This window comes from Rhinopithecus roxellana, chromosome 17 (genome assembly GCF_007565055.1).
Source record: "Rhinopithecus roxellana isolate Shanxi Qingling chromosome 17, ASM756505v1, whole genome shotgun sequence".
NCBI lineage: Eukaryota > Metazoa > Chordata > Mammalia > Primates > Cercopithecidae > Rhinopithecus > Rhinopithecus roxellana.
The window spans coordinates 100,900,111-100,917,506 of NC_044565.1; the positions used below are offsets into that span (position 1 = coordinate 100,900,111).

The 17,396-nt window shown below is 48.3% G+C and overlaps 1 protein-coding gene across 5 annotated transcripts in view; it reads right to left on the bottom strand.

Moving 5' to 3' along the window:
* Positions 1-10,850, bottom strand: part of TTC7A (tetratricopeptide repeat domain 7A) — a 136,297-nt gene extending 125,447 nt beyond the window's left edge. For 3 of the 5 annotated variants that reach the window (XM_030921672.1, XM_010364300.2, XM_030921671.1), the window contains exons 1-2: positions 10,314-10,812; positions 943-1,106 (exon numbers count right to left, since the gene is read on the bottom strand). In XM_030921672.1, coding sequence (XP_030777532.1) covers positions 943-1,106; positions 10,314-10,497 — 348 coding nt within the window. In that variant the 5' untranslated portion in view covers positions 10,498-10,812. Of the gene's footprint in view, positions 1-942; positions 1,107-10,313 lie in introns of all 5 variants that reach the window. The other 2 variants (XM_010364298.2, XM_030921673.1) reach the window with 2 other exon arrangements.
* Positions 10,851-17,396: the final 6,546 nt, after the last annotated feature.

A 17,396-nucleotide genomic window follows, 5' to 3' on the forward strand; every position in this document is an offset into this window, starting at 1 on the left:
TGGACTTTTTTTTTTTTTTGCACGTGGACTTAAATGGGCTTGCCCTGTTATGGAGCTCTTCTGTCCCTAGCCAACTCTGCATGCTTGCCTGTTTTTAACTAGGTCACAGGTTCCTTGAAGTTTTATTTCCCTGAGAGCCCCCTGACCCAAGGAGCCCAAAGGGCCAGGCACATATTTTTTTTTTTCTGAGATGGAGCCTTGCTCTGTCGTCCAGGCTGGAGTGCAGTGGTGCAATCTCGGCTCACTGCAAGCTCCACCTCCCAGGTTCACGCCATTCTCCTGCCTCAGCCTCCTGAGTAGCTGGGACTACAGGCGCCCACCACCATGCCCAGCTAAGTTTTTTGTATTTTTAGTAGAGACGGGGGGTTTCACCGTGTTAGCCAGGACGGTCTTGATCTCCTACCTCGTGATCCGCCCGCCTCGGCATCCCAAAGTGCTGGGATTACAGGTGTTGAGCCACCGTGCCCGACAGGCCAGGCACATATTAAGTCAACCAAGCACTGTCCAACAGAAATATAATGTAAGCCACAAACGTGAACCACATGTGTAATTTAAAAATTTCTAGTAAGATTATTTTTAGTCACACTGAGAAAGGTAAAAGGTGAAATTAATTTTAATAACGTTTTCTTTAACCCAATATATCCAAAATATACCATTTGAACATGTAATCAACATAAAGTTACTGCTCTTTTATATTCTCTGTTTTGTACTAAGACTTTGAAACCTTGTGTATGTTTCATACTTACAGCACATCTCAATGTGGACTAGCCATACTCCAAGTGCTCAAGGGGCCACGTGTAGCCAGTGGCTACTGTAAGTGTAAGGGCAGCTTGTAAGAGAGACTTGTTGCTCAGGTGACCAGATGACTCAGGGAGGACTGGACAGATGGGAGGCAACGCAGATGAGGAGAGGAGGTCTCACGCTTGAAGGCTGACGACTTACCGTGAGCCTCCCATGGTTAAGGATACTGCTCAAATAATTTTTGGCTTCGCTCATCTTCGGTTCATTCTTCTCCAGCAAAGGGATGGAGTCTTTTATTTTGGCATGGTTCTCCTTCAAACACTGCTCCAGGAGGGCCTCAGCCAGCAGCAATTTCCCAAAGTCATCTGCAAAGCAAAGTAGGGATCAGAGCAGCAACCCCCTGAACAAGGCGGATAATGGAGGGCGGTACACACTCCTTCCTGGACCCACCCAACCACTCCTACCTGGTACAGGAATGGCTCAGGTCTGAGAAAATAAAGGCACATTTTCCATAAATTTCAACAGCCTTTAAAGAAAAGACATAGGCATTCTACCATGATTACAGTACAAATTGCCCCTTTGGATTTATTTTCTGCTGTAGTTTAATGGTTGGGAATACAGAGTTCCCAGGACCTGGGCACAAATTCCCAGAATTTCAGAATTTAAAATAAGGGACAAAGTCATACGTACGCTGTGCTGTGGATAATAAGTTCTTAAACCAAGAAGGAATTCTCCCCAAATGATTGAAGAGGAAAAATATATGAAGTGGCTTAATAATGTACTTTCACATGCTCCTAATTTCTATGTAACCATAATTGGTTTTCTCCATTTCTAAGTGTTTTTGTTTGTTTGTTTGTTTGTTTTAAACGGAGTCTCACTCTGCCACCCAAGCGGGAGTGTAGTGGCATGATTATGGCACTCCCAGGCTCAAGTGACCCTCCTGACTCAGTCTCCCAAAGTGCTGGGATTACAGACATCAGCCACCGCACCATTCCGTTTTTAAGGCAATTTGACATGACTCAGGATAACCTGGCAGCCACGGTAGAGTTAGGTGGGAAGCAGATCTACTTGTCGCCAAGGCAAATCCTCGAACATGTTTAATACCTCTGCATTTTCTGGAGTTCTCTCACATATAGGGTATACCCGCAAATGAGGGTAGCTCATTTGCATCCCTCACCACCTAGTAGGTGGTTTTATACTGCCTGGTTTAGTGAGCGCGGTGGCTCACGCCTACAATCCCAGCACTTTGGGAGCCCAAGGCAGGCGGATCACTTGAGGTCAGGAGTTTGAGACCAGCCTGGCCAACATGGCAAAACCCTGTCTCCACTAAAAATGCAAAATTAGCTGGGCATGATGATGGGCACCTGTAATCCCAGCTACTTGGGACGGTGAGGCAGAACTGCTTGAATTTGGGAGGTGTAGGTTGCAGTAGGCCAAGATCGCACCACTGCACTCCAGCCTGGGCAACAAAGTGAGACTCTGTCTCAAAAAATAAAAATAAAAATAATACACTGCTTGTTTTATTTGCTGCCTCCCTTTACCACACTGAAAGCTCATCTTGTGACCACCAGATTCCTGCTACCTACAGCAGAGGTGGCTCGAGCATGGGAGTCGGGTGTTCCGTGTGCAGGGTCTGAGGTCAAGAGTGGTTTCACCATGGTTCTTGGGTGGCTGTGCTTATTGCCCCTCCCAACAACTGGGGTGAGGAGCAGGCCCACCATTCAATATAAGCACCAAGTAAATACCTGTTGGGTGAATCGGATCTCTCAACTACCCCACAGGGAAGCCATCAGGATCGAGAGTTAAGTGCCAGTCCAAAAATATCCCTACGAATGCCTGCTTGGTGCCATCTTTTTCAAAGTGCTCTTTTTGCTACCAGTACAGTGTTCTCAGATCTACAAGGCTGCCATTCCCTCCTCACTCTCAGGATATCACAGTTTGCTAACATCTCACAGCCACTGGTCCAAAACTGCATGCCTTAGCCAGGCACTGTGGTGCATGCCTGTAGTCCCAGCTTCTTGGGAGGCTGAGGTGGGAGAATCATTTGAGCCCAGGAGTTCAAGACCAGCCTGGGCAACACAGGGAGACCCCGTCTTTAGAAAACACAAAAAACTTCATGCCTCTGAAGACGAGTGTCTTATCATAAGGGAGATTCCCCACAGAGAATGATTCTAAAGCCCAGAATCCTAAGAACACCATCGCAGGGGGTTTTCTTTCTGAAGGCACCTGTTATGGGATCCTTTGCTACATACCTCATGACTTTTAAAATTAACATTTTGAGGAAATGGTCAAAAAAGTACCTAGTTCAAACTATCATTCATTGCTGGCAGACTATAAGTTAGTAGAATCTCTAGAGTAATTTGGCAACATACATCAAAATTATTTTTGCACATCCCCATAGACCCAGACAGTCAGAGTCGCATTCCAGAGCTGTGGGCCTTGGGGAAAGTTGCTCCCTGCTTCTAATCTGCTTTGCCTCTGTAAAGCCAGGGGTGGGGTTTGAAGTCAGAGCCTAAAGAGGGAAACAAACCCCTCAGGACGTTGGCCATGCCCCCCAGCTGGTCCCTGCCTCGTTGCCCTCTTTCCTCTGTGCACTGGCAGGGCTCGCACCCTTGGGCGACCGTGCCACCAGACACAGCACCATCGGTGGCCATCCCGTGCACTCTGCCATCTACCTTCCTGGACCAGAGCTCCTCGCTTGGGTGAGCTGCTTGGTTGGGTGCTTTCATGCCAAAGAAACCAGCTTCCTCCCCAGAGCATGCCCCTTTGGACCCGGGCTGCTCCAAGTGCGCTGGCCATGGCCTGGTGCGGGTCTCTCAATGCTTGTGATCCAATCCCAAGGAGATGAGTGCAGAAACTTAAGAGTACACCTCTAGAAATTTGACAGAGTAATTTTAAATCTGTTGAAATCTAATACTAAAAAATTGGGAGGTAGTATTTTGTGTATTTTTCTTTTATTTTTCTAGTAAATCATTTTTATTGCACTTTATGAAAGTATCGGAGCATAACAGATTGGGAATTTATTTTGAGACAGGGTCTCTGTCACCCAGGCTGAAGTGCAGTGGCATGATCTCAGCTCACTGCAATCTCCACCTTCTGGGTTTAAGCGATTCTCCTGCCTCAGCCTCCTGAGTAGCTGGGACTACAGGCATGCGCCACCATACCCAGCTAATTTTTTGTACTTTTGGTAGAGACGGGGTTTTACCATGTTGGCCAGGCTGGTCTCCAACTCCTGGGCTCAAGTGATCTGCCTGCCTCGGCCTCCCAAAATGCTGGGATTACAGATGTGAACCACTGTGCCTGGCCAGATTGGGAATTTAAACAAAACAAAATTGATCCTTCACCACATATCTCTAAACCATAAGAGTGACTGACTGCAAAAGAGGCACTAATATTTGTTGAAGGCTTAGTATGGGCCAGACACTTTTTCATATAGCATCATTTCATTTCCACAGCCCTGAAAGGTAGGTATTATCACCATTTTATAGATGATAATAAAGATACGCAGTATTGTTAGGGTCACAGCCAGTAACAATAATAAAAACATAACACAGGCCGGGCGCGATGGCTCAAGCCTGTAATCCCAGCACTTTGGGAGGCCGAGACGGGCGGATCACGAGGTCAGGAGATCGAGACCATCCTGGCTAACATGGTGAAACCCCATCTCTACTAAAAAACACAAAAAACTAGCCGGGCGAGGTGGCAGGCGCCTGTAGTCCCAGCTACTCGGGAGGCTGAGGCAGGAGAATGGCGTGAACCCGGGAGGCGGAGCTTGCAGTGAGCTGAGATCGGGCCACTGCACTTCAGCCTGGGCGACAGCGCGAGACTCCGTCTCAAAAAAAAAAAAAAAAAAAATAACACAGCCAAAAAACACCCTGTCTGTCCTGCATCCCATGCAGAACAGAGCTGCTGGTAATTTCAAAATAAACAATAGTCTTAACAACTTAAAACAGTACATTAAAAGCTAGTTGTGGCCGGGCACGGTGGCTCAAGCCTGTAATCCCAGCACTTTGGGAGGCTGAGACGGGTGGATCACGAGGTCAGGAGATCAAGACCATCCTGGCTAACATGGTGAAACCCCGTCTCTACTAAAAAATACAAAAAACTAGCCGGGCGAGGTGGCAGGCGCCTGTAGTCCCAGCTACTCGGGAGGCTGAGGCAGGAGAATGGCGTGAACCCGGGAGGCAGAGCTTGCAGTGAGCTGAGATCCGGCCACTGCACTCCAGCCTGGGCAACAGAGCGAGACTCCATCTCAAAAAAAAAAAAAAAAAAAAAAAAAAAAAAAAAAAAAAAAAAAGCTAGTTGTAAATCCAAGGACAGGGATAAGAACTGTCCTCTCCTTCATATACCTGTGACTTTCAGACTGTTTTGTTGATTGACACTTCAGGTCCTTCTCAGAAGGCTTTCTGCCTGCCCCTTTCACCCCCCAACTCAATCTACTTGTTGTTTGTTTACCAGACACCCAGTAGGCAGCAGAAATTCACTTTCCTTTCCTCCTTTGCTCAACTCTCCTCTTTCTGCCCTACCTCTCTCTTGCCTTCCTCTCTTCTTTCCATCCAACTATTCTCAACTGTCCAATCTATGGAACTGAAGGATGTTTCGGAAGTAGAACTTCTAGACTTTTAGTTATTAAATAAGAATTCAAGGCTGGTGTGGTGGCTTACGCCTATAATCCCAGCATTTTGGGAGGCCGAGGTGGTAGGATCGATTGAGACCAGGAGTTAGAGACCAGCTTGGTCAACACAGTGAGACTCTGTCGCTACACACAAAAAAAGTTAGCTGAGGTTACAGGTACACGCCTAGAGTCCTAGCTACTTGGAAGGCTGAGGTGGGAGGATGGCTTAAGCCCAAGAGTTCAACGCTGTAGGGAGCCACGACTGTTCCACTGCACTCCAGCCTAGGCAACAGGGCAATACTTCATCTCTAGAAAATTAAAAAAAAAAAAAAAAAAAAAAAAGAATTCAGGTGGATAAAGGCTTCTCTGTCATCCCAAAGAGAAAACAAGTTGCTTTTTATCATCCTGTTGTCTGAAACCTCCTCTCTATCCCAGTTCTGGTGAAGTGCTGCAGCTTCCCTCGACCCAGGGGCGTTTAAGAAGACCTTCCCATCAGACCCATAGTGAATCTGACCCCGGGTGCTGATTCTGCAGCCCTGCTCAGCACCCTGCCCTCAGCAAAGTCCCAAAGCCCCACTTACTGGCCATCTAGTCTCCCAACCCCATCGTGTTACCTTCCTTACAGCGCCTTCAGCTCACATCCCCTCCAGGCCTCTCCAAGAGTGCCAGGTCACAGGGACACCCTTCAAGACCCCATGTTTGAATGACAGTGATCCCCTTTCCACAACCCACCCATTCTCAGTCAGGAAACGCTGGTCCAGCCAGCCAGGCCAGGGTTCAGACCGGGCCCTTCCCCGCTGCGGCAAACAGGGGCACAGTGGTTTCTGCAGCTGCTCACCTCCCAGGACTATAGAGGGCTGGGACCTGCCAACCACAGCCAGGAGGAAAAGACTGAAACTAGCAAGAGGCCATCTGCCTCGAACAAACCCCTTCTAACTGAAACTGAGGAAATGTTCAAAACAATCTCCAGCCTTAAGGAGAAGAAAAAAAAAAGCAGGGTGGGGGGTAGGGTGACTACAGATTAGGAAAAATTCAAAGGCCAGGCATGGTGGCTCACACCTATAATCCCAGCACTTTGGGAGACCAAGGCAGGAAGATTGCTTGAGTCCAGGAGTTCAAAATCAGCCTGGAGCACATAGTGAAATCCTGTCTCTACAAAAAATAAAAAACATTAACTGGGTAGCTGGGCACGGTGGCTCACACCTGTAATCCCAGCACTTTGGGAGGCCGAGGTGGGTGGACCATGGGGTCAACAGATAGAGACCATCCTGGCCAACATGGTGAAACCTCGTCTCTACTAAAAATACAAAAATTAGCTAGGTGTGGTGGTGTGCACCGGTAGTCCGAGCTACTTGGGAGGCTGAGACAAAAGAATTGCTTAAACCCAGGAGGCGGAGGTTGCAGTGAGCCGAGATCACGCCACTGCACTCCAGCCTGGCGACAGAGCTTCAAGACTCCATCTAAAAAAAAAAAAAAAAAAAAAAATGGGTGTGGTAGCATACACACCTGTGATCCCAGCCACTTGGAAGGCTGAGGCAGGAGGATCACTTGAGCCCAGGCTGAAGCGAGCTATGATAGAATAAGACCTTGTCTCTAAGAAAAAAAAAAAAAAAAAAATTAAAAAGAAAGTCTCAAGATGGATGGGTAGAGAACAGATATGTAATAAAGCAAGCACAGCAAAAGGTTAATAGGTACACAGGTGTTCACTGCAAATTTTTTTTGATCTTCATTATATATTTGAAATTTTCATAACAAAATATTGGGTGGGGTACGGAGACCTAACCTAACAATCAAGTGCAATGTGTGGCCTAATTTGGATCCTGACTCTAATAAACTAATTGTAAAATGTAATTGTTAGATTTTTTGTAAGGCATAATAATGGTACAGTGGCTATATTTTAAAAAAGGGTTTTTACTGCTGGGTGTGGTGGCTCCTACCTGAAATCTCAACACTTTGGGAGGCCGGGGTAGGAGAATAGCTTAAGCACAGGAGTTCGAGACCAACCTGGGCAACATAGCAAGACCCCATTTCTACAAAAAAAATTTGAAAATTAGCTGGGTTTGCTGATGTGTGCCTGAGGTATGTTGCTTGGGCTGGTCTCGAACTCCTGGTCTCAAGTGATCCTCCCGTCTTGGCCTCCCAAACAGCTGAGACTACAGGTGTGTGCCACCATGCCTAGCTAGTTTTTTTTGGGAGGATTGGGGGTAGAGATGGGATCTCACTTTGTTGCCCAGTCTGCCCTTCCTTCTAGTCGGGAGGCTGAGGTGGAAGGATCCTTTGAGCCCAGGAGTCTGAGTGTGTAGTAAGCTATAATTATACCAGTGAACTCTAGTCTGGGTGAAAAAGATAGTTCCGGTCTCTAAAAAAAAAAAAAAAAAAAAAAAAAAAAAAACCAGAGATCTTATTTAATAAGTATATGCTGAAAAACTGAAATGTGGAGGAGAAATGGGTTGAGTATGGCTCAGATGAGACTTCATGAGTTCGTATCACTGAAGTTGGTTGATGGATACATGGGACTCATTCTTTCATGTTCTTTAATATTTTGAAAATTCTTCATAATAAAGTTGTTTTTTAATCACTTGGATGGGCTCTTTGTTTTTATATGAACAAACCCCAGCACAGCAAGCAGGACTCTGGGGTTCCCCTGCTCCATCCTGACCAAATCTAGACCGGATATGAGTGAGAAGACAGTAGCAAGTGCCTTCCCCCTGGCTGGGTGGCGAGGAGCAACCTCAGACAGGAAAAGGGTACAGGGGCCTATTCTGCTGAAGCAACTACTGATCTTTCATCCCCCCATATCAGAAAGAGTCCCCACAGCTCATCTTCCCCTTCTGCCCCCTGAATCTGCCTCTGGGAGCTACTTCTCATTTCTGTGGGAAATATCAGACACCACTGGACCTCAAGGCCTCAGTAAAATGGGTTTCAACCCTCAGCCTCAGAACCTCTCCCAATTCTGTAACTGTGGAAGCTTCAGATCACTGACTCGTAAGAGTCAAACAGGCCAGGTGGGATGTGAAGAATCTCCCTGCAGGGATGCAGGGGAGTCTGCATCAAACGCCAAAGAAGAACAAGCTCTCAATCCCTTGAGTGATCAAGGAACCCTGTAGAGAAAGGACCAAAACAGCAGTCGATCCAAACAACGCTCTAAGCATGGGCTTTAGGAGGCATTTTTGTTCCTCGTGTTTCTGTGTGTGCATATGCGTGTATGACTATATGTCCCAGTGTGAGTGCATGCTTTGTGATAGTGTATCTGGATTTAACAGTGGGAGAAAAATCATTCACAGACTCCAAAACTGGCAGGAGAGACCCCGCTGACCCTCCATCTCTTTCCTTATACTGGCCAGTTCCCACAGTGAAGCCAGCCCAGGGTCCACGTCCCCAACTCTGATACTAAGAGACTTGGTGGCAGAGACTCAGGCTTGAGTACAGGCTTTACCACATACACATTATGTGACCTCTCTGGGCCTTGGTGGGGACAATAACTCCTGCTCTCCTAATAGGGTTGTTTACAAGAATTGAGAAAATAGAGAAAGCGGCCAGGCACAGTGGCTCATGCCTGTAATCCCAGCACTTTGGGAGGCCCAGGTGGGCGGAATGCTTCGGCCCAGTTGGAGATCAGCCTGGGCAATATGGCGAAACCCCGTCTCTACTAAAACTACAAAAATTAGCTGGGCATGGTAGCCAGCACCTGCAGTCCCAGCTACTTGGGAGGCCTCGCTTGAACCCAGGAAGTCGAGGCTGCAGTGAGCTAAGATGGCACTACTGCACTCCAGCCTGGGTAACAGAGAGACCCTGCTTCAAAAAAAAAAAACCCAAAAAACAACAAAAACCCCACAAACAATTGCCCTCCGATCACTTTCTTGCCACTATGGGAGCTCTTCACGGACAGGGATTTTGTGCTGTACATCTTTGAGAGGTAACAGTGCAAGTGATTTAAAGGAGGTACTCAAAACCTGGGCTCAAATCCTGGTTCCACGACTTACTGGCTAGCTGATCAAGTTATTTAGTTGCTCTGTGCCTCAGTTTCCTTATCTGTAAAGTGGGGCAAACAAGAGTACCTGCTTCACAGGGTTGATTAAAGGGCTCAGGACAGTGTCTGGCACACAGGAAGCACCAGATAAGTGTTGACTATTACTATTACTATCACGATCTGTCACTCTCAGAGCCTTCTACAGGCTGGGCAGTCTTTAAAAACTCTATCTGTATTCATTTATTTCTTGCCTCCTTCCACAAAGCCTCCTAAGTGATTGTGCCCACAGAGAGGACTCAGGGAGGGTGAGGTGAAGGCCCCAGGAACAGGATCTGAGGTTAGAGGCTGGGGCGGGGTGTTCCCCGCTGCCACATCAGGGTGCTTTCCCGCCCCAGCACAAGAGCCCGGCCCAGCCAAACCAGCCCTACTGCTAAAGCCACCGACTGCCAGAGTTGGATGTGTCCCGAGATCGCCACAGATGAGAAAATTGAGGCTGGCCAAGCCTCTTCCCCATTTCTCCACCACCCCACCCCGGGGTTCGTCAAACCCTCGCCCCTGTCTGCTGCGGACAGAGCTCCGTTTTCAACTTTACTTGCAAGAACTATGAACAAAGACAAGACAGACACACTTCACCTGTTGGAGTTTAGGGACACCCCACCCTCGGACCGCGGTGGGGGGCAAGAGCCCAGCCAATGCACTGATCTCATAATATGCAGATACCACCATTTCATGGTAGACAGAGTTAGCCACATTATCCTAAAGGACAGAGAGGAAAAGCCGTTTCTCTTCCCTCCAAGCCCCCAAACTACATGTGATTTTTCTCTCGCGGCAGAAGGACCTTCTTAACTACCCTGGCTGCTCCTAAGACCAGCACAGTGGGCGGGTGGACGCCCGTTGCCAGCCGAGGACGGTCTGGGCGCGCTTCCTGGAGGAGGCGGTGCGTTTCGCGCGCTAGCTGCCGGCGAGCCAGCCTCTTCCCTCACTCACCGGTGTCCGGAAAGGTGAACGCTGCGCTCGGGATGCCTCGCCTGCTACCTCCGCCGCCGGGCATGCTCAGCGACTGCAGCTGCCGGACCAGCTCCGGCATGCGGTCCCAGTGGCCCTCGGCGCGGCAGCGCTCCAGCTCGCTCTCCACCTTCAGGTGGGAGCCGTGCGCGCCCTTCGCAGCCATCTTCTCGCGGGCGCTGTCATGGAAGGTGCGGCCAAGAAGTGGAGACCCGGCCGGGGGCGGCGTCCCGGCTGGGGCGCACTCGCGGGCGGGGTTGACGGGGGCGCAGACGGCAGCCGGGGCCCGGGCGGCAGCGGGGGCCCGGGCAGCGGACGGCGGGCAGCAGCAGCAGCACCCAGCGCACCGCCCGGTGCCTCCGGGCTGCGGCTTCGGCTTCGGCTGAGCGGCCCAAACGCGCACAGGAGCAACCGCCGCCTCTGCTGCAGCAGCCCGTACCGCTGCTGCCGCCGCCGCCGCTGCAGCTGCTGCCACAGCCTCCGCCCCGCGCCCCGGCGCCGCCAGCTGCGGACCCGCCCCTGGCCGCGGCTCCACCCCCGCGGGGGCGTGGCGAGGCCTCGGCGAGCCGGGCTTGCTGGCTGCCAGCGCGGCCACAGCAGCCAGGCGCGCGACAGGCGCTCGCGGCCGCCCCGGTACCCGCCCCCTGCCGCCGCCGCCGCCGCGGAGTCCGAGCTCACTTTAATCCCGCGCGGAGCCCGGGCGCCCAGGGGCGCCTCGCTTCCCGCCCCCTCCCCATCCCATCGGAGCTCTTGGCCTGGGAGACCACCGCCCGACGACCTGGCTTTGTGTGGTAGCCCCGTCACCGCTGCTGCCCCCGACACGTCACAAAAATGGGGAGAGGCCGGCCGACGGGCCCCAACCCCGACGGCGAGCCTCCTGGGAGCTGGCCTGCTGCGCGAGGACCCAGGGCCATTCCCAGGCCCGCGACTCTCTGGACGCCCCTCCGCTGGGAGCATTTGTATTTTCTTATTTTAGCGGAGTTCCTCTTTCCAACTTGACTTCCCTAACCGGTTGACCTGTCCTCTGTGGAATCTCAGTTGCCCTGGATTTCTTAAAGGCTTTAGGCTGTTTCACCAACTTGGTATTTATTTATTTCTTCATCCTGGTCTAAGACTGTGATCAAAGCTCTATGGAGCGCTTAGCAGGGTTTATCTCGGCGCTGTGGGGTGTCCAGAAGTTCACAGGACTACGGGGCGGGGCCCGCCGAGGTCCACCCTTGCGAGGAGACTTGTTACAGGGGCCCGGCCCCGCTGCCTCCGCAGCTCACAGACTAGTGCGGGAGAAGCCACAGAAAGACCCGAAACCAAAAACCACCTGCACTTGAGTGACATATTGTATGGTCGACTGAAGACCCAAAAGACAGCAGGGTCGGGGCAAACTTTTGAGCAGACTCCTAAGAGTTAGAAGGTGCTCTACATCCTCCCTCCGGAGTCTTCACCACTGCCCTAAGTGTTTTTGGACAACTGTAACCGAGGGAAGGTTTTTATGTCAAGCAGAACCCAGGCTCCTAGTGCAGAGGCTCCCATGTGGCCTTTCACATGAAGCCACACAGGGTGATTAGCTGAAGACAGCCTTCCTGTTCCCACTGTCCCCCGACTCCACTGTGGAGGCCATGCTCTCCGGGTTCTAAATGCAGCTCCAGTCCTTGTTTGGTGGGCAGGATTTCCTAACGGTGGGTGCTGCTCTGAGCACCTGGGGACTGTTCTCAACCGCCAGAGGCCAGGAGGTAGATGAAGGGAAGCTGAGGCTGCTCTGGCAGTTGGAATTTAGAGACAGTTTACTCAAGCAGCTTGTAAAATCCTGGCTTACTCCAGCCAACTCCTCAAGCTGGCTTTTTGTTACCCTTTGGCTGCCTTTGATGGTCACCAGAACCGGATTTCACTTGGAGAGAGAGGGTGAATTAGGGTGACCCGAGAACACACTGTGATTTGCCCCATGCCTGGCATTCCTGGGAGTCAGCCCTGGGGCAGGGAGTGAACAGCAGGGTTGATAAGAGGGAGGCGACCTTGGCAGAAATAAGACCTCTTTCCTGTGTCTTTTTTCCTAGTCCTTTGCCAGCCCTACCCCCAGGTTGTAGAGCACCTACTGAACTAACTGTAGAGGGAATCACTGCTTGTTTCTTTGAGGGGGTCACCAATACTCTCATATGTGTGGGCATAAAGGAGTGTGGGGAGGAAAAGTCCTCATGGCTCACATTTATAATGAGCTGTTCCTCAACACACGCCTGACCCCTGCACAGCTATTTTTCCAGTAGGGACAAAACCCCAGCCCTCTGATGACCAACATTTCTCAGGAGTGTAAAAAACTAGGAACAAGAACCCCCCTCGGCCTCCCAAAGTGCTAGGATTACAGGCTTGAGCCACTGTGTCCAGCCAGTTTTATTCCTTCTCTAGTGCCTTGTTTTAGAGGCTATTGTAAAATTTTGGGTAGGGATTTAGATGGGTCAGTCTGAACCTTGATGGGTTTAGCTCCTGTAGAATATCAGTAAAATTTTTATTTTATTTTACTATTATTTTTAATTTATTTTGTTTGTAGAGACGGGATCTTGCTGTGTTGCCCAGGCTGGTCTTAAACTCCCAGCCTCAAGCGGTCCTCCCACCCTGGCCTCCCAAAGTGCTTTTCTTTTTTTTTTTTTTGAGATGGACTCTTGCTCTGTTGCCCAGGCTGGAGTGCAGTGGCACGATCTCAGCTCACCACAACCTCTGCCTCCCAGGTTCAAGCAATTCTCCTGCCTCAGCCTCCCGAGTAGCTGGGTCTACAGGCGTACATCACTATGCTCAGCTAATTTTTGTATTTTTAGTAGAGACGGGGTTTCACTATGTTGGCCAGGCAGTCTCGAACTCCTGACCTCATGATCTGCCCGCCTTGGCCTCCCAAAGTGCTGGAATTACAGGCATGAGTCACCCCGCCCAGCCTCCAAAGTGCTTTGATTGCAGGTATGAACCACCCACCACACAGGGCCAGTAGAATTTTTTGACTATAAGAGAGCTTCAACTTAATGTTTGATTTACACACCAAAGTACTGATAAATCAATATCCAAATTAGCTATGACCTTATTATGGATAGGAAGGGCCCCAGGGACTAGAAGGAAAAAACCCTCAGGAGAGCATGTCATGTGGCAACTCCATTCACACAATGAATCCCTCTCTATTAAGTTATTAAAGTATAGTGTCACAAAGTAGAAGAGAATGCCCCTCAGTTGAAGGTCCAAGGCACGGTTTTAGGCTGTGGCCTAGGGAAGTTGTGTTGAGGATGATTAGATAGGCGTATGGCCCAAGAAGTGTATTGATATTAAGGGAAAAAAGGTATAATAGTGATCAAGTTTAAGATTGATATTTTGTGCCTACATCCATCAAGTTTGTAAGGTTGGCCTTTATGTTTTAGAGAAATGTTTCCTTATGGGTTTAAAGGCAGAATGGGAAATTGAACACCTTCATTGGTGACTTGATTTTTGCTTTTAGTTTCTTAATTCTAGGGTTCTTTCAAAATGTTCAAGGAGGTTTTGGCGATCTGGCCATGGGGCTGTTTCCCATTCTAGTTTTTGTTTGCATAATAAATCCCCTATTTCTGGTTTAAGGCCATTCATAAAAAGAGAAAAGAATCCCATCACATCCGCTTCAAGATCTACTCCAGAATTCTGCCACTAGATAGTAAAGGACCTAGCCCTGAAGTCTCCATCAGACTTCTCTCTTTTACATATATACATATGTATTTTTCTTCAGTCCATGACCTGCTGAACAGACTTCTCTCTTGACAAAGAATTAATTAGAGCACAGTTTGGTTTCACAGGGAAGACTGCGGATAGCCTCCAAAAGACCTTGACTAACATTCACAGCTTCCCCAAACCCCTTCAGCTTCCTATGCAATCCATGGTCTTTGAAATCACCGTTGGGCTAGGCATGGCAGCTCGTGCCTATAATGCTAACACTTTGGGATGAGACGGCAGGAAAATCACTTGAGCCCAGGAGGTCAAGACCAGCCTGGGCAATCTAGTGAGACCCTGTCTCTACAAAATAAATAAAAAATAATCATTGGGGGGTTTTCCATTCTGACTTTTTCATCGAATGTTTTGCATCTGAGGCTCAACTGACATATAAATGAATTGCTATACATCTGGCTGCTCTGGATTATATGTTCCTAAAACAATTCGAAGTCCCATTTAGGCCTTCGTACAAGGGCTTTCAGCTAAAAATGAAAACAGGGCTTAAAATTCACCATAGAGTTGTTTTTTTTTTTTTTTTCCTTTTCTATTCTATTTTTTTTTCTATTCTGAAGTTAAGTGAGCTTTGGGGTATTTAGCCAGCCAGGAGGAAAGGGGAGTGGGCCCGAGGGAGAGAAAAAGGCAGAGATGGAGGAGCATAGGGTAGGGGAAAAGAAGTAGGTTTCAGCTGTGATACTGGGGCAGGGGAGGTCTAAAAGATAGTTTTAAGTAGTTCAGCTTTTTATTTTGCTTTGGCCAAGAAATCTGTTAAGGAAGTAATTTTGGGGGCTGGGTGTGGTGGCTCACTCCTCTAATCCTAGCACTTTGGGAGGCCGAGGTGGGCAGATCACTTGAGCTCAGGAGTTCAAGACCAGCCTGGGCAATATGGCAACCCCCCCCCCATCTCTACAAAAAATACAAAAATTAGCCTGGCATGGTGGGCAGGTGCCTGTGGTCCCAGCTACTTGAGGGGCTGAGGTGGGAGGATCGCTTGAGCCCAGGAGGCAGAGGTTGCAGTGAGCTGAGATCGTGCCACTGCGCTCCAGCCTGGGTGACAGAGAGCCTATCTCAAAAAATAATAATAATAATTTTGGAATCCTGTTTCTTTTGTTTGCTTGCTCATGCTCATGAAAAAAATGAAGACCACTGGATGTTTAGAATTGTGTTCACTTTGCAATCTAAAGTGAATACTTTTGTTCATATCAGAAATTCCTCATAGTGGCTACTGCAATTCTAAATTATCTTTGGGGAAATGATGATGCTATCTAGACCAGTTAAGTGTACACATTTGGGTGACAGCATAAATACATGCAAGAAGCAGAAGTCTGGCCTGAGGAAGCCACAGACAGGTTGATACTGAGACAGACCCATGAGAGTCTGCGAATGGTGAGCTGACAGTTGCTTGTGTATCCTGTGGCTCAGGACTCCCCAGCCTCATAGCTAGACCTTTTCCAACTGTAACCCTGATGAATTTACAGTTCCCAGCAGACAGAGGGTCCAGAGAGATTTTCCTGAACCAAACTCTTAAAGACAAAATAAGACACGTCTGAGAATCAGTTCTCATAAAGTTTTGATCAGAGACAAAATTTGTCCCTGGGCCAGCTAAGGGACAGACTTACTGAGACCTATACCTGTCCTCTTCCATTAAAAACTTTCCTCTTACAGATGCACAACAAAAAAATGACAAGGATGAACACAGACAAGTAGTAGCGTTGTTAGTAATAAGGCAGATATCCACCAAGGAGAAAACATTTTCAAATATGGTCAGATAATCAAAGGGTTCTTTATTGGTAGAAGAGAAAACAGCCTCAGTATTTGGGAAGCTAAATAAGCAGATATATTTATTTCTTATTATTTTTTATGTTTTTAGAGACAGGGTCTTGCTCTGTCACCTGGGCTGGAGTGTTGTGGTGCAACACAACACTCCTGACTCGGAAATAGGGTGATCCTCTGAGACTGCTTTGAAGGCTGCAGTGAGTTTTTTTGAGACTCGGTCTCAAAAAAAACAGCAGTAGTCTTCATACCTTATTCCAGGATTGGGATTGCTGGGACAGGGCAAAGTGATGGTTTTGAAGTGAGGGTTTGTTTGTTTTTGTTTTTGAGACAGAGTCTCCCTCTGTCATCCAGGCTCACTGCAACCTATGAGGGGAGGGTTTTTAAAGTGGTTTAGAGAATAAAAAGCAGTTTGAGTCTATCTATTGAAAAGTCACAGGCCGGGAAAGGTGGCTCACGCCTGTAATCCCAGCAATTTGGGAGGTTAAGGTGGTTGGATCACTTGAGGTCAGGAGTTTGAAACCAGCCAGTTCAAGACCAGCCTGGCCAACATGGCAAAACCCCATCTCTACAAAAAATACAAAAATTAGCTGGGCGTGGTGGCATGCATCTATAATACCAGCAATTCAGGTGGCTGATGCACAAGAATCACTTGAACCCAGAAGGCAGAGATTACAGTGAGCTAAGATCGTGCCACTGCACTCCAGCCTGAGCAACAGAACAAGACTGTCTCAAAACCAAACGTCATTGAGTTCATTTAAATGGTTTCTTCTGAAAACTTCTGCAAAAAACAATGAAGTTATTTACAACTTTTATCATCCTGGGTAAGAGTTTCCTGCAATAGTAAAGTCATGTCAATGTCAACAGTACCCTGGGTGTAGATGGTTTCTGTTCTTCCTGTGTACTGACTTAAAAATTTACTTTGGATGAATATTATGACATTCTCCTCGCCTTCATCAAATCATTCTTATACTAGTTGCCACAGCGGCTGTGAGGCAAAGTGCTCCCAGCCATCAGAAGTAGAGCACCAAGTCTAATGAGATGTCCTTCCCACCTTCTACTCTGACCTCTTCTTTCATACTTACCATGTAGGGTCCCCTAGAGCCCTGTGTTCCCAGCACATGCTAGATTTTTGACCAGTGCTCTGCCTTTTATGACACTTCACCTTGCTGTCACCCTAGAAATCCTAAATTTATATATGAATTAAACATTTGCTTCATGATCAACAGTCATTTCAACCACTCAGATCATCAGTATATGTGATGTAGAGCACAATGACAACTGCCTTCCCAATTTTATGTAGTCATGTGCATGGCCCAGGATCCTTACATTCAGAAATGAACTTTTACTCATTACCATGATCATTGGCTCAGAGCATATCTTGCCCATGGTATCTTATGTCTTACTTAATTTCAATACTGAACCAGCCCTCCCAGTATGTTGACATTAAAACTCTGCCAGGAGCTGGCTATATGGTCTTTTCCTTTGACAGCTGCCTGAAAAACTACATGTAATCATTACGCTAAGAGATGAAGTCCTACAAAGGCAAGCTTCAAAATCATGAATTCTTTGTGCTGGCACATATTAGGC